The sequence below is a fragment of the Hyla sarda genome, chromosome 1, assembly GCF_029499605.1.
Source record: "Hyla sarda isolate aHylSar1 chromosome 1, aHylSar1.hap1, whole genome shotgun sequence".
Lineage (NCBI taxonomy): Eukaryota > Metazoa > Chordata > Amphibia > Anura > Hylidae > Hyla > Hyla sarda.
In genome coordinates this window covers 414,538,876-414,562,939 of record NC_079189.1, presented here as the reverse complement: position 1 = coordinate 414,562,939, position 24,064 = coordinate 414,538,876, and the positions used below count along the sequence as shown (strand labels likewise).

The following is a 24,064-nucleotide window of genomic DNA, read 5'->3' as shown; positions in this document are numbered from 1 at the left end:
GGTAAATGAAGTTAACCAAAGCTACACATTCTAAACTGTTTATGTAATGGATGAATGTGAGGTATAAACCCAACTTCCCGAAGGGTCCTTGAACAAATACTCATCTTCCATGAATAAAAAAAATGCTATATATTTACTATATTTGCTATATATATACTTTATTTATAAAAAAAACAAAAAAAAATAAACAAAAACAAATAAGAACAAATTAATTACAGAAACTTCAACACTGCGGATCTGTTGAGTAAAATAATATATTGTCCGGTCTGACACAACTTCATATCCATTTTCCAACTTTGATTTTCACCAGTAAGGATCAATACTGCCTTCCATCTCACAGGTGGTGTCCCAGTCAGCTGAGAATCTGTCTAAAGGTACATCACACTCAGTCTGTAGGTTACCTCCATAGTAGCTGTAAGGGCCAGATGCAAGAATGTCCGACTCATCAAGCCTTCCGCCCAATGGCCTCATTCGTCTTGGGCTTCTGAAAAAAGCATGTCTTCTAGCACCTAAAGCACTGAGTTGTTTCATTCTCCTCTCCTTGGATCTCCTATTTTGAAACCAAACCTGTAGTAAAGTAAGACAAAAGGAAATTACAAAATTAGCCATATGGTAGTTAGTAATTAATTTAACCAACAAGAAAAGGTGTTAATGTTGTAATAAAGCCCTATCTTTAGATCAACCAGGTGGTCGTCTTTTTCTGTCAAACAATTATCTATATTTCTATGTAGTTTCAAAGATGCCTTGTCACCAAAAAGGAAGAAGGTATTACTCTTTAGTAGCTACGGACAGTGGAAATTCTACAAATAAGTATTTTCCCTCCACACCTAAGATTGAAGACTAACATACAATCATACCAACAGCAGCTTTAGTCTGCTAGGCAATGATGCAATGTCTTTCTGGCTTTACTTATACTCAATTTATAAGACTATTATAATCCTAGTTTCTGGAGAAGGCTAATAAAGTGAATTAGTGTTTATATTGAAAACATAAATGTTGACCAATCACAAGAGATGGCGGAAATCATCAATTCCCCACAAATTCTCTAAACACAGAATTCTGCCAAAATTCGAGCCCAGTTTAGTTCAATGGGATTCCACCCACAAGACAGGTCTTTAAATTTTGCGAAATGCGGAATTTTGGTGGCTGAATTGCCACTGTGGAAGAGGGATCCCATTGAAGTAAATGGGCAGTAACTTTTGGATGAATTTCCGGCAGCATTATGCACAGAAATTCCGCTGTATGAACATGGCCTCATTGTGTAAAAAAACATTCTGAATTGTTCAACTGGCTATATTTTTTAAATTTGGTGATACAAAAATGCTTCATACAGAGCAGGATCTGACTCTGCAAGCTTATCTTTAACTTGCTACTAGTGGTAAGAATAAATGGTATATCTTCTGTAGCATTAAAGAGGTTGTTTAAGAGTTTAAACAATTCGTCTAACAGCAGGACATTTGATAAATAAAAAAAAAACTTAAAAAAACTAGCCATTACCCATTAAATCTCCCATGCTGTCACTCCAGTAGTCCCTGCTGGTCTTTGGTTACATAGCTGCAGTGATGACATCATGTACATCCAAGTGACTGCTATAGCCAATCACTGACCAGAATGGCGATGCTTGCATATACAGCATGATAACCGTGAGGTCAATGGTAGGTTGCAGTGGTCATGTGGATGGACGTGATGTCATTGCTGCAGCAAAGTAAACAAAATCTGGCAGAGACTAACAGACTTCTATTGGAGAAGCAAGAAGGGATATAAAATGTGAGCAATAGTTATTTTTATTTTAAGCTGCTGTACAACGAGTTTAACCCAAGACATTATTGCCAAGAAAATGAGTATAAGATTCAGGGTAAGCCATTATTTTAAGAAAATAATTACAATTATGCTACAGTTAACCCTTCAGTCTTTTGCTTTAAATATAGAACTATATATTTAATTATTCAAGTACAAAGAAGACTATAAAAGGCTACATATAAAATGGAGTATGTACAAGTCTTTGTAAAGAATATTTTAAGTTTTTTCTTATAGTTATATTTAAACTTTGCATTAGCCTCTGCAGTGAATTTCGTGTTCGAGTACTGCAAAACCCCTAACATACAGCTTCTTGTCATCTTGTCAATATGATTAAGGACTAGGTGACATCACACTCCACTGGTCCATACAAGGTCACTGACTAACAGAGCAGAGCAATAGTGGCATGAAAATGGATGGTGTACAGTATATCCTCATAACAAAACCCTCGAAATTTATGGACCTAACATAAGGAACACTATAAGATGTTTAGCATAACATCAAGTACATAAAAATAGGACATCTAAGGCAAAGTGTTTTATCACCTATATCAATGTGTTGTTCACAAGGAATCGCTTTCCAATCCGTTCGGCATCTTTAATAAAGAAACTACTGGCCATGAAGATTATGTCTCAGTATGATGACCAAGGATACCCATCCTTAATTTGAGGCCATCACTTTTCACAGGGTAGTGTTGGTTTGCCACATGTTTATTCGCTATGGGTAAGTGCCAAGTCTATGTTCACATCTGCATCAGGGAACAGATATCCCATGCAGTACCACTTTTCTCATCAAAACAATATGCACAGGAGCGGTACCCAACAAATACCAGTCCCTAACTATAGTACAACAGTTCCAACACTGCATTGTGGTTTCTACTTATAACTACAAACCACCTCATAAAGGAGAACAGAACTTTATGTAAGATGGCAATCATCGAACGGCCACAGTGACTGGAAGCAAGCACCGTGGAGGACAGGTTTTTCTTAACACACCATAGCACACATCAAGACTTATTTCATGTGACTAAGTGCAATAACTGGCATAAGCACTTTGAATATTTTGCATGGAGAGTGTGGCTGTTATGCATATGCACTATGTGGACACGCACTTAGTCACTTTGTATGCTGATGTACCTTCTATAAGGTAGGACTCTGTGGAAAAAATGTGAATAGTCCCAATCAGACATCACATAGTGGACATCTATAGCGTCTGCATGCAAATAACTGGACTGTACACTGCCATTATTTCTCTATGTTCTTGATGTGCACTTATGCCCAAGAAAACAATCATCTACTGTAGAACAATGCACCTCTAGGGGCGATACTTGGGCACAGTGCAATATGATGGAGGAGTCTTGAGAAATTGTGGGACTATTATTCCTCAACCATATTAGGTGTGTGTATAGGTATATACCAACACAAGATTGGCAGCTATCAATGCTATCCTTGCACGGTGACATTCCTTAAAGTCAACTATAAATATACGCCACACTACAGGTGGATATTAGCTAGTGGATGGCGGCCGTAATATAGTAAGATTACCAATTTTTGTTGTACACTTTAGTTTTTTAATCAAATTCTAATAAAAATTAAGTTTTAATTAGTATTTACGTCAGTGCAATATATAGAACTTTATGTAAGCACTCCAAATCCAGCTATTAATATTCTATTTTTTTGGGGGGGGAGGGGGGGGGGGGGGTAATTACAACACTGGCCTGACTGGGTTTCATTACCTTTATCTTAATTTCTCTGTAACATGGCTCTATCTACTGGGGCCTTGCCATTGAATGTAGTGCCAATTTAGCTCATGTTATCTTAAAATTTGTCTACAAAAAGAATCATTTATGTTGCTAAACCAGAGATTGGTGCAACTATAGAAATGTGTAGCATATGATCACTTCTTTTAAAACTGCCTTCCCAGCTACACCTCACCAAAAAGTGGTTGATGCCTCACCAGTGAGTTCCACCCCACAGTTTGGTAAGCAATGGTCAGTTGAATTAAGATTAAATAAATAATCATCACTGACTTATATTTGTCTATTATGTGCTTTACTAAATTGCTGATAAATGGGAAAATAGTGTTAGGAGGCAAGAATTCTTTATAAGACCATATCCACATGACTTAAAATGTGTGGAATGCCTGCCCAATAAACACTGGGGGACATTCCGCACATTTGAATGTACCAGCAGGCAATAGGACCGCTCAGAAATGTGCCATATCATAGACGGCAAGTATTTCCTATCGGAATCCGTAAAAAGAATAGACATGTGTATTCTTTCTGTGGACGGCGGAATTGTGATCTCTGAAGCAGAAACATCTACTGCGGAAATTTTGCCGCATGCACAGTGCAACAGAATCCCTTTGAAATCATGCAGAATTTCTGAGCTGGAATTCCGCTTGGAAGTTCCACAGTGTGAACATTATAGCAGCATGCAAGTACTGAGCTATACTTATGGCATTGCAGTGACCACTACACTAAATACATCATATAGCCTTACAACAAGAAAAGAAAATATTCCTTGTACGTGGTCAAACCAGCTCTGCCATGTGACAAGTGATCACATAAAAAAAATTATAAATAAATCTAGAATTGTATGGGTGAAAATCTACCCAATCTAATAAAAGTACTTGGGCACATCCCATCTGATCTGAATAGGTGGTGGGAAATGCTAATGAAAGCAGCTTGTACTGGAGATAAGTGAAGGTTATATATTATAATTATACAATTAATGTTTAATGGGTCTTCCGATGTCCTATTTTATGCAGACATGCACTGAAAATGTTCATAAAGCAGTCATTGTTTAAAGGCCATGGACACCCTAGAAAAGCTATTTTTTAATTCTTGCTGTGGTGCAAAGAACACTGGATGAAATAATAAAAAGGTGTGTACACCAGAATTTTATTGCAGTTTGCAACAAATATAAATAAATAATGGTGCTCATGTTATAAGATTTTATGCTTGATAAAGAGGCGGGGCTTAGAAACACAGACATGGTTAAAAAAAATGTGTGGCTTACAAACTTCAAAAAGTGCCTTTTTATGGATAGCTTTTTTTTGGCTTAAATGGGCACTGTCAGATACAAAAACTTTTGATATGTTGTAAACCAATAGGTTTTGCAATTGCTTTCATTAGAAAATTTTGTGTATTTAATTCTGAAAAAGCCAAACAACTGCCCCCCTGCCTGCTTGGACACATACTAGTCCTGCTGTGTCCATGCATCATCACCTATGTCATGGACACTCTTCCTTGATTGACAGCTGTGAGCGCAGGGCTCACTGCTGGAGGAAAAATCCTCCCACTGTCAGCTTGTGTCCCGCTACTATCAGTGAGGATAAGCTGGGAGTTGTAGTTTTGCTAATGCTAGAGGGAGATGTGAGCAGACAGCATACTGAGGGAGGGGGCGGAGACCTGCACAGTAAGGCCTCACCCCCTCCGTTTGAGTGGAATTCAGACTAGGGAGCTAAATTAAAAGTGTAATAAAATAAATAAATAAAGGTGCTAGACACATAAAAATTTGATGTACATGGTCAGGATTAGGTACTGAGTGATATATTTAAAAAATGTTTTTTTGTTCGATCTGACGGGTACGCTTTAAAAGTAAGGCAACTGAAAAGCAGTTTACAACTTAAAGTAGACAGATGTGCCTGATTTTCAAATAGCCTAAGCCAATTAAAGTCTGGGTAGTGTAAGTACTAGAACTTTTGTTTAGCCCCCCCCCCCTGCCCCCATTTTTCCATTGGTCTTTATTAAAAATGTTGCTTACTTTTGCTATAAAATTTTCTGTGTGAGTCCTATTTTCGTCTGTGTCAGTTGTCCTACAAGGTTTCTCTCTCCTGTGTCCAATCTTTAAGCTGGTCTGTAAAGCACTTCTCCTCCCAGTTGCTATCTCTAACACTAAGAGCAGAGTCAGATAGACCTTATCCCTCTCTGAGTAGCAGCAAAATGGTAAGAAATTCTTAATAAGGACAATTTAGAAAGTTGCTTAATTTTCTTTCAGAGAACAAACCAACATGAAAAAAATAAAGTGTCAATAACTTAATAATGAATAAAAAAAAAAGGGGTTTACACATTGGCTGGGCAAAAAGGACCACCTATTTTAGTGATCAGTTATACTACAGGAGCCTTTAGAGACAGGAGATATTGATTGTACCCCCAAATAAGAACACTTACAATGTATGAATATATCTTTTGTGTCATGATAATTCAGTTAAGTTTCAGAAATTTATGAAACAAAGAAAACGTGTGTGATACCTTTATATGTAGCCATATTAATAAAGTCTAACAGAACGTAATAAGGAAAATGCGACTTCGTAACTGTTTTTCAGAAAAGACTCTCAAACAAAGTTTATTATCTTTACAGAGAAGTAACGATGGCCTCTGCTAAAACGTAACTATTTTTCATCTACCCATCTACAGCATCATTGGCAGACTGCCTAGCTTTGCCGCCTTGCATTACTGGGACGTTCTTATTTGTTCTGAATCAGGCACCATCTGCATGCAGGTTGAATGAACGACCTCGCATTTGCATGGGTCATCTCTAGACACTCTGGTTACCTCCCACAATCCAAAAACCACAGTGACAGGTTAATTGGCTTCCTATGAAATTGACCCCTGTGTGTTTATTTGCCTGTGCTATGAAAATTAGATAGTAAGCTCCATTGGGACAGAAACCCTGACATGAATACATAAATCCTATATGTGCATCCTTTCTTACCATGTTTGGGCTGTGCTAACAAAGATTAATAAATGTAGTAAATCTACTATCTTTATAGTGTATATATTTCGCACAAAAAATCACTATGTTTTAATTTATTTAACATAAAAACATTTAAAAATCTATAGAATATTAAGAATGAGTATAAACAAAATAAAAAAAGCTGAGAGTTTGGGTGGCTACACACTATAATTGATGGTATGCCTTATACCGAGGTACTGCGTTGCACTATACCTGTAGTGCTAAAAATCTAAGGATAAAAACATTATTAGGATTTAGACCTCAAGGTATAGGGTGAACTGGGAATGTAAGTAAGACTGGAGATGTAGCTGGTTGTACAAAATGAATTATGCTTTATTTAGATAAAATATGACTAAGCAGTTGCATAAAATTAAGATATGGTACATACACAAATAATGCCACCTAGTTTTGTGCCAATTTATTCAATATGTACCAAATAATTTTATGCAACTATATTTTACCACATTTTATGATATAGTGTATGTACTATATCTGTAGCAAGGGCCCTGCTCAGATAATAGGCAGTCATATTTTATCTAAATAAAGCATAATTCATTTTGTACAGCCAGCTACATCTCCAGTCTTACTTACATTCCCAGTTCACTCTATACCTTAAGGTCTGAGTATTAAATTATCAGTACAGCTCAACTAATGGACTGTGTGCCAACCATGAACATGATCTAATGTCAATGGGAAGCCACTTTATTTTACTTTGTGACTAATGACACTATGTATATTCTATAATACAAGTAGAGGAAAACTGACCAAGAAGAGGCGCTCCTGTTTCGAGGAGGAGTAAAATAAACCCGAGCAAGAGGAGCAGAGTTGAGCAAAAACACTGGAGGGTTTATTAAAGTAAAATTAATATAAAAACAGGGCTCAAGTCCTGGAGGAACGCATGGGAACTGAAGTCCTGCACTTTTTCGACAGCAGGAAAACTGTTCCCATTAGCAGGACCAGCCCTTGAGTAGAAAGCATGGGTGAGTTCTCACACTTTTTTTCCCCCAAGACTTGACCCCTGTGTAAAAACAAGGATTACGCGTTTCGGGGAGCTACCCCCTTCTTCAGATCAGCTATGTATATTCTAGATGATAAACTTACTGTACCAGGAATCTGTATAAAAAAAGGGACTATGATTGTTTAGTATGCAATTTACTTAAGCACTTGTAGAAAAGACAGTATGAAATGTAGTTACATGTTGTTGAAGAGGATAAGGTAATTACAACCTAAGTGATAGTCTTAGTGTAGTAAAATGGTGATGGCATTTTAAAACCGCAGGTCTACAGCTCATCCCTTGAGTTTGGTTCTGTCATGGCGTCCCACCCCTAAGATGAGGGATTACTGAGAACTTTGGAGGAATTCTTACTGGGATAAGCCGCAAGAGAAGGAACATGAAAACCATCAAACATGAAAACCACTTTATCAAAAGCATCATATCCTGTACAAGCCCCTCTAAAGGGCTTATAGGATCCGGATTACAACTCTTTCAGGGCGATGAATGGGGACCCCCGTCTGAGGCACAAGGGAAGGACCTCACTCTTTTGCCGGTGAAATGAGGATTAAAACCCACCAATCTTTTTTTTAAACTAAATAATAGGCAGGGACTTGAAAAAAAAAGTATTGAGCTTTAGAAAAAAAAAAAGCTACAGAAAAAAAAGCCCCACAGAAAAAAATGTTGCTAAGAAAGATCATGCTCCACTATTTTTATATAGATATACACCTGGTTTTAGGAGTAAGACAAGATAACATTAGGTTGTGGACCTTATTTGCTTAGTTTTCTTAATTTAGCATTTTAATTGCAGATTCTGTAATGTATTAGGCATTTTATTCCATGGTAGCACTTTGGGCTGTGTTCACACTAGCATTTATTTTTATGTATTTTAATCTCCTTTCATATTCCATTAGCAACTGATTGAAAATGATTAAACAACAACAGGTTCATGCATAATATCGCTTTGCATCAGTTTTCATGCAGTTTAGGAATCCCAACCAACCAGATGGAAATCTGATGTATTCAGTCTTCCAAGATTATTCCCTTATACTCTAAAAATACTTCTAGGATGTAAGTAAGCATAAAGACAAATCTAAGACCCTATTGGAAGGTTCCTAAAATATATTTCGTCAGCAGTTTTCCCAAAAAATATTTAAAAAATGTATATCAAATGAAATACTATTTAATAAGTGAAAATAATTAATCTATTAGGCATCTTACATAGACCAATACTTTATAAAGCTCTATTTTCACTTTTACATTCTCTTAGCATAATAAATATAACAGAGCCTATGAATGTGCATATATGGAATTTGCCTTGTTTTTTTCCTTTTTTTCTATTTTTTTATTGAATAAATAAATAAAAATTAAACATGAGTTGAAGAAATGGAAACAAAACTTTCATTTGAAAGTATTAAAGGGGTTTTATGGAGTAAAAAATATTTTATAATGCGGTGGAGGGCAGGCACTGTAAATGAAAGGCCTACTCCCCTACCCTAATCTTTCACAGTTACCGTTCTCACATTTCCCGGTCATTGCTGCTATATGCTTCTTCCTGCGTCCAATAACATATTGCTTAGGCAGGAGCGAATCACTATGGTGAGCAGGCATTTTCTACACAAAATGTCATTAGAAATAGGAAGAAGCAACGGGGACTGGGAGACATCGGAATAACAGCGGTGGGGGATCGGGGCAGATGAGTAGGCCTTGTTTTATTTTCAAAGTGCCCACTACTTTTTTTTGCCCAGAATACCGCTTTAAATCAGTAGTTTTTGTTCTATTTTCCAACATCTGTCAGGTCCAGTGGTTGCCTGCCTAAAGAAATTAAACTATATTTTACATTTATAGTTTATCAGATAGGTTTAATGAATAAATAACATCTACCGAAATAAAGTAGGAAACACAAAATTGTATATTCTCTTTGATATTTAATATCTACCTTATTCCACTATATCATGTCCTGCAAAAGTGTTAGAAAATAATGAAAAGACTTTGTTTTCCTGACATTTTCAGTTATTGTGTGTAATTATCATTTCTCCCTTCTCTTGGAGCAGGGACCGGCCATGGTTCACCATTTCCTTGAGGCAATATATTTTTTAAGACTTACACAAGCAGGTGTTATATATATCTATATTGCAGAAAATTCATTACCAGTGGGAATATTAGCAGCATATTATATTGGCTCTGTGTGATATCGCCAATAATAAAGCAGCGGTAAGTCATGAATGGGCACTACAAAAGACTCATTATCACTTCTGACTGTTAATGGCCAATCATTGGAGGAGGGACTAATATTGTACCCTATTCTAGGTGGTTGTAAATCACCAGAGTGTTCTTGGGTTAACTCAGGTTCAGCTGAAAGGAACAAAAATATATTGCTGATAGTGTGCACTTAAACCTATGTTTGTAATGTCCTAAAGGAAAAGGTAATGCTCGTCTATCATGAATGGAATTCAATTAACCTGTCCAGAGACATTTTCATAAATGAACATTTGACACGGACCCTTAAGGACAAGAGCCTAGCTATCTGGCTCGACCCTGTAGCTTAGATAATGACATAGCTTTATATATAAAATACATCATAATGTTAGATGTAATGGAAGAGTTACAGTGATTCGTACAATGAGAACATAAGATAATGTAAAACACCCTTCTTTTGCATCAACTGAATTTTTGCCCTAGGACCACTCATAGTACCCAATGTCTATGTCTTCAGTGGCCTATCTGTGCAAATGGGTGTTAAATATCTATGTCATATTCCATTAGTAATAGTCTAAATTGTGGTTCCCAACATTATGATTCCAAACGGACAATGCAAATGCAGCGGCGGGCCTCCCACAGTCAGATATCTTATCCCCTGTCCTTTGGATAGGGGATAAGATGCCTATGGGCAGAAAACCCCTTTAAGTAATGATCCACACGTACTGGATATCAGAGCTTCCACATGGTCATCTGTCTGTGTACTCTGTACTACATATTGAGTTTGAGCCCAAACTGGACAGACCTTGACATGGACATACACTTATCACAACATCCTTCCAGATGTCATAGGACCTCATTATTGGGGTGGATTAATGCATGTTTAAAGTGAATGTCTATCCAGAATTCTGTACTGATTGATTTTATATATCTAGATAGTGGTTATTTTGTCATACAAAACTTTAAACCCCCCCAACAGTACAGACAATACAGCAATATATGCAATACACTCCTAAGCTCCCTCTAGTGGTAGCTGCAGGCTACCAGATTTTTAGCATTTGAACCTAAATATACACGGGGCATTTACAGTTCTGTGTCAGCTAATTTGAGCTCCAACTTCTATAAAGATGCATTAATAAATTAAATTGACATTAAACAGCACAGAATGTTAGAACTAAAAGTAACATGATGATACAAGATGGCAGCTTCGTATAATCTCTACAGTATGCAATAATGATGAATATTAAACTATTCTTGCAAATATATTCTAGGTAAAACCAAAGTACACAGATTGAGAAATTGCCAAATGGTTCATGAAGTTAGTAAATTGGTAAAGATTACCGATCATGTTAAAAAAGAAATTCTTTCCTTCTACAACAATGATTTATATTTGGTTTTCACTAAAACTTTTCTATAACAGTAGAAAACATTTCCAAGCTTCATAATTATAAGAAGTTTCTGTGTGGTCAACCAAACCCTAACAGCAAATAAAAGGAAAGAAATAATAATAATAGGTCATGATCACGAACTATGGAGAATAATAAACACTATTAAAGGCTAAAGGAAATATGAAATGACTCACTAGTTATTTACCTGAATCACCCGCATGTTAAGTCCTGTTTCCTGTGCTAACTGTTCTCGAATGTGCCTTGTCGGTTTTGGAGTTGCTGCAAATGCTGCCTTGAGGGTCTCTAGTTGCTTTGCTTTAATGGTGGTCCTAGGTCCTCTTCTTTTGGTACCAGAATTCTGCTCCTCGTTCTCATTGTTGGCAGTCTCCTTATCAGAAGAAGTGGAATGATCTGTCTCTTTACTTTCATCCTGTATTGGATCTTGAAGATCTGGAGATAAACTTCTGTCTGTACAAGAGGACACTGGAAAACACAGAACACATTGTTACACAACTTATATATTTAGCAAAGCAGGATATCTATCTATACGGGATCAGGCACAAAAAGAAGATATATTTTTTTTTTTTTTAAGCATGCCCATAGTGTAGTATATATAAAAAATAAACCTCTACCTACCTCCAGCACTCCCATGGTGCCTTTTGTGCCCTGCTCCAGGCCCCAGTGCAGTCTTCTATCTAAAGGGTGGACACGTTTCAATGCAGCTCAGCTAATCGCTGGCTGAGCAGTATAATGTATTAGGCCCAGGAACCAGGAAGATGACCGGGGCCGGTGCGCAATCACACATCACACTACTACTCAGCCAGTCAGCGACTGAGGCAAGACATCGCAGCAGCCAGTGATGTGTTGACCCCCAGAAGCGAGAAGAAGACCGCACCCGAGACCAGTACAGGATACTGGAGACACCACAAGAGGTTAGTAGAGTTTATTTTTTATATACTACACTATGGGCATACTTCTAAAAAAAAATTATCTTCCTTCAAATCTCTTAGGAAACTCCTCTATTGATTATATTTTTCCATGAAATAAAGAAAAAAATTAGGCTAAAAATACGATCTCAGGGAACTCATAAAAATGTTGCATTAGTTGGAATATACAACCACTCTACAACCACTGGAAAAAAATATGGAATTATCACACACAATGGATGTTCACACATCTTTTTATACCCTATAGCAAATACGCAAATCACAGATATGACACAAAAGAGCAAAATGTATAATAGCTACACCTACTGGCTTTATAAACATACCTTAACAACATAAAAGGAAGCTGATGAATTCGATCAATGTTGATGAAAAATGTTGGACTACTCAACATCAGTGATCACAAAGAAAATCACAATGCTTTGTTGTTCCTTCTCTGGTATTCATAATAGCTTTGACTGATGTAATGATTGCCATTTCTCTAGTCCTTTACCTGATATTCCACCCCATACATTAAAGGGGTATTCCGCTGCTAGACATTTTATAAGATGTCTGATCACGGGAGTTCCGCTGCTGGGGCCTCGCGATCTCCCGCAGCACCTGTCATTCTGAACAAACGTCGGGTTCATGCGGCAGTGGTCGTGACCCCTCCATTCATCTCTATGGTAGGAGCGTGTTGACCTGTGCTGACATGCTCCCTCCCATAGACAAGAATGGACGGGGTGTCGTGTGACGTCATGAGGGGGGCGTGACTGTGATGTCACGATCACGGCCTCTGGCTCCAAGCATTCTGAACAAAATGTTTAGAACACTGGAGCACCGGAGTACCCCTTTAAGTGAGTGGTGACATGATTGTTTCCTTCAGGTATTATCTTTCTATGTCTCATTAGAATGACCTCAGACAAAAGTTCAGAATGATCTCCTTGACTAATGTAGATTGGTGATCCATCATAAAATATTACTTTCATCCAATTCTCCACATTAGCGTACTTTAACATTTTTATCTTCTATTTAGGTGTTAGGGCTGGTTTTCAATTGACTTTCCTATGCATTATTCTTATTTTTTCTTATAATTCTGCCACAAACATTGACTTTAGAATCTACCCTTTTATTTTATTTATTCTGAAGTGCATTTTTTATTTTCAAAGCAACTAGTTTTGAGTTTTCTTCCCAATGTCTTGACATCTTCCTTGGTTTACCAGTATATTTTACTTTTATAACTTTCCCATTTAGTTAATATTTGCACCAAATATTACACACAGCTGACTGGGAACCACCAACATCTTTTGCCACATTCTGTTTTGAATTTCAAAGACATTTTATAATACTTAAATTTTTATTGGTATCTGTTGTTGGGCCATGTTGTCTTTCAGTTAGCCACATTTAACAGCTCAGTGGGTCTGTAAGCATTTTGCCTTTTAACTACAGAATAATTAGAATTTTTAGAGTTGTGCCTGGATTTGTTTTAGAAATGTAAAATACAGTGTCATTCCACAATTCTTCCCTCAGCATTAAAGCATTGAGTGAATACATAATATATTCATTTACTTGAGCCGGAAAAACATATGCTATTAATGGAAATCATTTTCTTCCTGGTGTTTAAATGGGCACTGTCACCAACTTTTTTTTAATATGTTGTAGTACTTATGTACTACAACATATCTCTAATATAGATTTATTTATTTTTTTCGGTTTTGAGAACCGGCCACTAGGGGGTCTCCCTCCTAGTGGCCGGCTGCAGCCTGCCGTGATGTCACGACTGAATTAGGACCGATGCCGGCCGGGCAATCAGTCCTAACTTAGTCAGCCTGCGCTCACTCCTTGCCTGTCAATCAGACAGGCGGGAGCGAGAGCAGTTAATGCCGGGGCTGCGTGCATTGGCTGCCTGGATTCGCGCGCAGCCCATCCCCGCCCCCGGCATGTACAGTGGAGTGGAGACAGCGAACGCACACTATATCAGTGCCACGCTGATACTCCCTCCATTAGTACTGTAAATGCCTTTTATGGAGTAAGTCTGATCTGAGGTCTTTTGGAAACTATAAAATAATAAAAAAACATTTTATCAAGGAGGGGAGGTGAGGGGGGAAGTTGGCGCCCAGCAGGTGTCAGTGGCGTCGCTCCTGCTGGGGAAGTTGGCTTCCGACAGAGGTATACAGAGGAGCACAAGATTAGCCATTTGTAAGGTAGAATTTTTTTTTAAAAGGCAGGGAGGGGGTTAGGGATAGATTAGCAATAGGTAGGGACAGAAAAAAGAACAGATGATGGGAGCTACTCTTTAAGGTATCTTACATGAAGCCAAAATGTTAAGCTAATAAACATAGTTTTGTGTCATAAATGGGATTTTTGTATGTTCTATGAAGTAAATAAAACTGAATGAACATCTATGTGTGATTCCATACCATTTGCTGGGGGTTGTACGTGTGAAAGTAATTAAATAGTAATAGTAATTAAATATTGTAGTTAAATATTGTACAATTTATACATACATAGATAGAAGCCTATAACTCTTCAACATAGGTTTTCAGTATTAACCATGTAAAAGCTGAACAACCACATCCGTTTCAATACAAGAATCTAATGTAAACATGGCCTCATAGGTGGATCAATACGAAGCAAAAATTCCAGTTTATAAATATAGTTCACCTACACATACCATGGACCGTAATATAGTAGGTTAGACCAAGAACAAATAGCTTATGAAGCTATTAGAAACAAGTCATTTTTTTATTTTTTTTATTTGGCCACGTAGGTGCTCTCTATCACCCAAGTTAATGTGTAGTATAGGTGCAGTGTGCCACTTAAAAAGTGTACAAAAATGTGGCCTTTCACAAACCTTTCCCAACCCTCCAGGCCAGCATGCACCTACACCTTGGGAGCCATAGTTATTTTTCACCGAAGCTTAGGGAAAGCCTGTCTATCTTTAGCTTCCACATGGCCTGCCAATATTTAATGATATTAACATCTTCCCATTTTATGACATAAACATCTGGTTGGTTGCTGTAGGCTTATACACTGTATGTATACCTAAGAACCACTTAATGTTCCAGACAAAGTGTACTTTTATACTCCTTTGGTTTTAGGTAATGTTTCAATGAATACATTAGTAATTCACTCTGGGTGTTATTTAACATATAAAAGGTCGCTAAATGCAAGCGATATTAGCATAGTTGGGATAAGCACTAGTGCTTTCTAAAGATTGGATACTGTTACACTTGAAAATTCTCAATGTTGCATCTCCTATTTTCATGCATAGTCCCAGCTAGTATGTTCATCCATCGGAATGGTATCCTCATAAGCATGTCAAAAGGATGCCCAAGAAACACAACACTAGTTTTTTTTATGTATATTTAAATATACAATTAACAATATTATGGGCGTCGTTCAGCATACAATTGTGAATGTAGACTTGGGTTTCTCTTCCACATTCTGCAACTTAAACTGCAATGTTCTAATATTATGCTAGATTATTTATACAAAGATACAATTAGTAAGTACAAATTATAATGAATGAAACATTGTAACCAGAAATATGTGTGGCATGTACCCATCCCCCAATATGCAGCACATTTCTTAGTTTAACCACTCTTTCAAACCACTCTTTTTTTGGTTAGAATCTAAAATAGTCATATATATATATATATATATATATATATATATATATATATATATACACCCACATATATATATATATATATATATATATATATATATGTATATATTGCTATTCAACTTGGCTAATGATAATGACATCATCAGTCTCTTTACCTGTAATGCCCCTCCCCATATTATACCCAGAACCTCTTAAGATTGTAAGCTCTAGTGGGCAAGGTCCTGTTTTTTGTTTGTTTCTGGTAGAATTTCTATAGTTTTTACAATTGATGTCATAATATTTGTTCACTACTTCACCTGATTGTATAACATTGTGAAATATGTTGGCGCTATGGGAATAGTTATTATTGTGCCATGAAGGCCATCCATTGTCTCTATTGGTTTTATAAACATATTTGTATATGGAATGTCAGTGGGCATTCAACCTGATGTGGTGCAGCTATCTAAATAATCCTACACAACCAATTATACATTGTGTTCATGCAAGAGTATAGAACGTCATTGATGTGCAAGATGGTGGTATGAAGGAACCATAGAGACTGGGGGAGGCCTCACTTGACTGTATATATTCAAGGCTTTTGAGGCATAACTGAACTTGGCATTTCTTAGGAATGCAAAGAAAATTCTTCTGTCTATCCATGTTCAATACACCCAGGCCCAGGCAAGTGACACAGAAAATTCTAGTTAAAAAAAAAAAAAACATAAATGTATATTGTCTACACTCCTGAAGCATTAAAGGGGTACTCCCGTGGAAAACTTTTTTTTTATTTTTATTTTTTTAAATCAACTGGTGCCAGAAAGTTAAACAGATTTGTAAATCACTTCTATTAAAAATCTTAATCTTTCCAGTACTTTTTAGGGGCTGTATACTGAAGAGAAATCCAAAAAGAAATGCATTTCCTCTGATGTAATGACCACAGTGCTCTCTGCTGACCTCTGTTGTCCATTTTAGGAACTGTCCAGAACAGGAGAAAATCCCCGTAGCAAACATATGCTTCTCTGGACAGTTCCTAAAATGGACAGCAGAGGTCAGCAGAGAGCACTGTGGTCATGACATCAGAGGAAATGCATTTCTTTTTTGGACTTCTCTTTAGTATACAGCCCCTAAAAAGTACTTGAAGGATTAAGATTTTTTAATACAAATCTGTTTAACTTTCTGGCACCAGTTGATTAAAAAAAAAAAAAAAGTTTTCCACGGGAGTACCCCTTTAAGTTAATAAAATTTATTTTATCTATATCTATAAAACTCAATGTGTGTGTGTATGTGTATGTATGTATGTATGTTCCACAAAAACTTTCAAACGGCGGAAGATATTACCATGAAACTTGGGACACATGTTACTTATATGTCAACAACAAACATAGGATAGATAACTTAACCCTTACCCACCCCCATTTGCCAGAGGCGGGGCTTATGTTTAAAGTCCCATGCAAGTCAATGCGAAATATATGTTACTGCATAACTTCCAAACGGCTGGAGATATTTTGATAATACTTGGTCACATGTTACTTTTATGTCCATTTAAAATATAGGATAGTTAATTTAACCCTTAACTACCCCCATTTGTGATGGTCAGGTTTTTTTTTTTTTTTTAAAGTCCCATGCAAATCAATGGAAAATGTATGTTCCCATATAATTTCCGTACAGCTGGAGCTATTTCATTACCTGGTACACATATTACAAGTCGGGATAGGAGGACGGGATGGGTGGTCGGGATAGGAGGTCGGGATAGGAGGACGGGATATGAGGACGAGATATGAGGTCGGGATAGGAGGTCGGGTAGGAGGTCGGGATAGGAGGACAAGATAGGAGGACGGGATATGAGGACAGATAGGAGGTCTGGATAGGAGGATGAGACAGGAGGTCGAGATAGGAGGACGGGATAGGAGGTCGAGATATGAGGACGGGAAAGGAGGTCGGGATAGGAGGACGGGATAGGATGACGGGATAGGAGGTCTGGATAGGAGGTCAGGTTAGGAGGTCGAGATAGGAGGATGGGATAGGAGGTCGAGATATGAGGATGGGAAAGGAGGTCGGGATAGGAGGTCGGGATAGGAGGACGGGATAGGAGGTTGAGATAGGAGGTTGAGATAGGAGGACGGCATAGGAGGTCGGGATAGGAGCTCGAGATTGGAGAACGGGATAGGAGGACGGCATAAGAGGTCGAGATAGGAAGACGGGATAGGAGGTCGGGATAGGAGGACGGGATAGGAGGTCGGGATAGGAGGACGGGATAGCAGGACGGTATAGGAGGTCGGGATAGGAGGACGGGACAGGAGGTCGAGATAGGAGGACGGGATAGGAGGACGGGATAGGAGGTCGGGATAGGAGGTCGGGATGTGGGGTTGGGATATGACAACAATATATGAGGACTGCATTTGAAGTCAAAAGCTTCCTCCTTTGTTAATTTTCCTCCCCAAAAAGGATTGGAAGGAAAAACCGGGCAACGCCGGGTACTCAGCTAGTCTATATATATATAAAACTCAATGTGTGTGTGCATGTATGTGTGTATGTGTGTGTGTATGTTCCAGCATCACGTCCAAATGGCTAAAGATATTAACATGAAACTTGCCACACATGTTACTTATATGTCAACAACAAACATAGGATAGGTGATTTAACTCTTACTCACCCCCATTTGTCAAGGTTGGGGTTTTGTTTAAAGTCCCATACAAATCTATGGGAAATATATGTTACTGCATAACTTCCAAATGGCTGGAGATATTTCGATAATACTTGGTCACATGTTACTTATATGTTCACTTAAAATATAGGATAGTTAGCTTAACCCTTAACTACCCCCATTTGTGAGGGTCGGGGTTTTTGTTTAAAGTCCCATGCAAATCAATGGGAAATGTATGTTCCCACATAACTTCCGTACGGCTGGAGATATTTCAATAATACCTGGTACACAGATATAGACTTATATGTCATATAAAAAGATATCATAGTTAAATTAACACTTATCTACACCCTTGTATAAAAGATGGGTTTTTGTTTCAAGTCCCATACAAGTACATGGGACTCTCAGTACCTTACTCCACAAGCTCCGCTCTGCATCTCCTGGTGAATGTGTCAGTCCAGCTTGCAAGCCACACCCCTTTTATTATCTACCCTTTTTGTGCATCGGTCTGGCTTGAAAATCCCTCCCAGTCCCACAAAGCCACGTCCCCTTCTATTTTCAGCTTAAAATATCTTCATCACAAATCACTCCCACCTGAGGATGGGACATAAGGATGGGATAGGAGGTTGGGATAGGAGGACGGGATAGGAGGTCGGGATAGGAGGACGGGATAGGAGGTCAGAATATGAGGGCGGGATATGGGGTTGGAATATGAAGTCAAAAGCTTCCTCCTTTGTTAATTTTCCTCCTCAACAAGGATTAGGAAGGAAAAACTGGGCAACGCCGGGTACTCAGCTAGTATATATATATATATATATATATATATATATATATATATATATATGCAAACTAATGATTGATTCTTTATCATATTATGGCTGTGATGCGCCAACACATTCTGCAGTGCTGTACATTGCATAATAGGGGAGATAAAAGCTAATGCTAGGCTCACAGCTTCTTTCCAGACTGGTAAACTGAAGCATAAGATGATATCAGTTTGCATCTTTTTTTATTCCATTTCCTGGATCCAGTGTTATTACAGAACACTTAGATGTACATGCTGTAAAAACAGATCCTTACTGAATGGATGCAAACACATGCATTTTAGCTTGAGTTTCCCATCCACAGAAAGTGATGAGGTCTGTCTTTTTTAATAAAATGTGTCAAAGCAACATAGAGGAAAACACAAGTGTAATGAGGCAACACATGTGTAGCAACACAATGGGAGATACAGACTTTGCTTAAAAGAGCTTACAGTCTAAGAGGAGAAGGAAGTCTAGATTACAGGTAGTGGTGAGACTGGAGGTTATGACATTTAGGAGATTAAAATATTATACCTGTAGCTATTTCACATGTAATAACACCTAAAATGATGCTCAGTGTTTTATATATATCTGTAAACATCTATGTCACATTCAATGAATTGCTGTAATACCATTTTTCCATTGCTCGCATTTAATGGTTTTAACAGTGTTACCCTTGAGTGTAGAATGAGCCTTACATACTACACATAGTAAGTAATTTAGAATGTCCTTGCATGCAAAATAAACAAAACAACAAAAAACATACACTAAAAAGTTACTTAGTGCATATTGCCATATTGTTCTAAGAGTGTCTAGCCGGAAAAATGATTGTCCTAGATCAGTTAACAAACCATCCTACTGGGTTTGGCATATTTCATATATAGATCCCTTTTTATCTCCTATCAGCATGCTGCATGATGGCTGCCATGTTTCTAGATATACTATACAGAGAGACATGGCTCATGTATCACTCACAGTATTAAAAATTAGGCAAACATGACAGAAAGCATAAGGGAAACCTGGTATATTTATCAACATTGTTATTATTAACAATAATAAAAAGAATCATTACATAACCTAACTGACTCTATGTCCTTAGGCCGCACACCTGTCTATGCTTCCTTTGGACTCGAGGAAAGCAAAATTACAGGTAAGGCAAATTTTGGCATTTCTCTTTGTCCTCAGGCAGCACAGATGTAATAAATGTGTGCTGCCTGTGGACTCAAGGAAACAAAAATGATAGGTAAGACAAATTGTGTCATTCCTCTGTTTGTCCTCCTGAAAACCTATAAATAAAATACTGATTGCCCAATGCCAGACTGTGTAGTGATACATCCTTAAACTGTGAACACCCAGCTGTCAATTGCTTTATAAATATTCAGGAGGAATAACAGAAGTACGTCACAATGCAGAGGTCCTATAAGTGTTTTAGCATTGTTACTTTATGAAGCATACTAGTATCTATAATAGACATCACAGAAGAGCTAACAAGTTGTTCTTAACTATGTTGCTTAACCATCAAAGCTGTAGGCATTTAGGACAAAATGGACTTTTTAATATTGATAAAATTTGTCTTACCTATAATTTTGCTTTCCTTGAGTCCAAAGGCAGCACAGCCATATCCGGTCTGTGCTGCCTGAGGACAAAGAGGACTGACATAATATGACTATTTCTTTAAACAGACATGTCAAGAGTGGTGATAGATCCTCTTTAAATAGTCTCAAAATTAAGACACAAGTATTATCTCAGCTCACCAATTGTCCCAGTCTGACTACAGGGTTACTAACTTAAACTCACAGCATGCCGAGACCCTGAGCTGTAATATTGGTATACAAAGACCCCCGCCATGTGTAAAACTAGCCTAAAGATTGATTTTAGCCAATTATTACATTTTTTTATTAGATAATTTATTTAAACTATTGAATAAAAGTATCTGTAAATTATATTGGGATGCTTGTTAAGATTGTATAATTATTATTTTTTTTAGCAATGCTGACTTACTTTTCTCATATAGGCTTGCCAATTTTATACCTATTGGATCCCAGTACAGGTACAACTGTAAACTCTTAGCAATTCATACCGCTTAAAAAACAACACCTATTGGGGAGTGGACAAAACTTCTAATACCTCATGGTCTCTAAAAAAAACAACAGGAAGTCAAAATAACATCCAGTAGACAGTCACCCCCCCCCCCTATAGGATTAATCACCTATTGTAGTCATACATATAAATATTACTTTTCCTCCTATTAGCTGTGGGTCATATGGCCCTAGGGTTTTAGTTCCTGTGTATCCATTGTTCAATATTTTTTTTGTACCTTTCTTCTATTGTAGTATTTTAACCAATGTTTTAGTTGTTTGACTCACATGTATCCATACAGACTTGATTTAAAAAACCCAAACATCTGGTCAGGGCCATTGCAAAGACGATACTAACTGACATATCACATTAAAAATGTTTCTGTTAAATGGTCCATTGTTTTTATTTTATTTTTATGTTATCAGAAAAATATTTAAAAAAAAAAATATTTTCTGTTAAATATGGATGAATGTAAAAAATTGTAAATACAAATATTTATAAATGTACTTAAATATATTTATACATCGAATTTTGCCTGGTACAGGGATAGGAAACAAGGTGCCTATAAAAGCAACAAAAGGAGACATGGAAAAATCCCAAAACATGCAGACTGTAGTTGGTTTGCTTGTTTGATTGATCAGAGCACAATAGAAAAGAAGGGGCTCCAACACATTAATCTGCCAGGCCCAACAAGGAATGTTCCCATAATACTCTCACTGATGATGGCGAAGAACTAAATCGAATTAGTGAAGGCAGATTTGCGTCTTACAATTTGTGACAATTGTGTTGCAGATGGAATAACATTATCTCTCCCATACACCCAGTATTCTGCCTATGTATCAGAGATGTAACAATATTACTGCTCTCAGCTTAGTTTCTCTGTTTGTTGTACTGTAAGAAATATTAAGATGATTATTGGTTTTTTTCTGCTAGGTCAGTTTGGAGCAGTGTTTACATGGAAATGACATGTGGTTTATATTGCAAATACTGCATATTTGTAACATTTACCTTCATAATTCATGTAGAAATATTGTCTATTCTAACTTTAAGTCCAGGAGGCCCCAAACAGGTGGGGAAAAGTAGATGAACAGGGTACCACATGGTTTCAAATCCCCTATGGAATGTCTGTATGATCATTCATGGAAGAAGGAATGACAGTGTTCATACTACAAAGTATTTAACCCCTCTTCAGTATGGTAGTTGCCTTGATCCAGCCAATGGTAACCTCAGTCATTGGAGACCAGTGAAACTAGATTAACAAAGTATTCATCATAAGTGAGAATGGCCCAATGTAATTACCTAGTACTGCCCCATATACTTTCGTTATGTGATGGGTTGTACATAAGTTGTGTAAACCTCAATGAGTGTTTGGCATAAGGGGTACTTATGTAGAAATTAGGACTGGGTAGTAGATCTTTTCCAGGGTGCTAGTGCAGGAAGTGATGTCTGTTGTGGTCCTGGCAGGTGTCTGGCTGGCAGTTGTGGTACAGACTATAAGGCAGCTACTGCTGTCAGATCCACCCACAGGCTGGCATAGAGCAAAGGGGAGGGGGTGTTTGTGTATCTCTGGGATTAGCAAATCACCACCTCTATTAAGGGCTCATGTTAAAGAATTGGGGGGAGAAAAGGAGGATGGGGGTATCCAGTCAGCTAGTTCTAATATAAGTGAGAAAGAGCAAAAGCATAAGGGAAGTGAGTTGTATTTTTATATATTATCTATCAATTATCTATCTACAATCTATCTATTATCTATCTATCATCTAGCCTATATAATATCTATTTATCTATCTATCTATCATCTAGCCTATATAATATCTATCTATCTATCTATCTATCTATCATCTAACCTATATAATATCTATCTATCTATCTATCTATCTATCTATCTATCATCTAGCCTATATATTATCTATCTATCTATCATCTAGAATATATAATATCTATCTATCTATCATCTAGTCTATATAATATCTATCTATCTATCTATCTATCCTATATAATATCTATCTATCTATCTATCTATCCTATATAATATCTATCTATCTATCTATCTATCTATCTATCTATCATCTAACCTATATAATATCTATCTATCTATCATCTAGCCTATATAATATCTATCTATCTATCTATCTATCTATCTATCATCTAGCCTATATAATATCTATCTATCTATCTATCTATCATCTAGCCTATATAATATCTATCTATCTATCATCTAGCCTATATATTATCTATCTTATATATTATCTATCTATTCTATACATTATGTAATCTATCTATCATCTATCCTATATATCAGGGTTTCCCAACCAGGGTGTCTCCAGCTGTTGAAAAACTACAACTCCCAGCATGTTGGGAGTTGTAGTTTTGCAACAGCTGGAGGCACTCTGGTTAGGAAACACTGACATACATATATATCTTATATATTATCTATCTATCTATCTATCATCTATCTATCTATCTATCTATCCTATATAATATCTATCTCATATCTATCTATCTATCTTTCTATCTCATATCTATCAATTTATCTATCTAACTATTATCTATTTATCTATCTATCCATCTTATATCTATCATCTATCGTCTATCTATCTATCCTATATAATATCTACCTATCATCTATCTATCTATATAATTATTTATCTAATTATCTATCTATCTATCACCTATCTATTTATCTATCTATCTATCACCTATCTATCTATCTATCTCATATCTATCTATCGCCTATCTATCTATCTATCTATCTATCTATCACCTATCTATCTATCTATCTATCTATCTCATATCTATCTATTACCTATCTATCTATCTATCTATCTATCATCTCGAAGTATTTAGCCATACTAACCCCTCAGGTCAGTGAGGTCATCGTGGTGGTGTAG

The 24,064-nt window shown here is 37.0% G+C and overlaps 1 protein-coding gene across 1 annotated transcript in view; it reads right to left on the bottom strand.

The window, feature by feature from the left end:
- LHX5 (LIM homeobox 5) overlaps positions 1 to 24,064 on the bottom strand; it is a 35,619-nt gene that overhangs the window by 5,359 nt on the left and 6,196 nt on the right. The window contains exons 3-4 of the mRNA XM_056552279.1: positions 11,320 to 11,597; positions 402 to 567 (exon numbers count right to left, since the gene is read on the bottom strand). Coding sequence (XP_056408254.1) covers positions 402 to 567; positions 11,320 to 11,597 — 444 coding nt within the window. The remainder of the gene's footprint in view (positions 1 to 401; positions 568 to 11,319; positions 11,598 to 24,064) is intronic.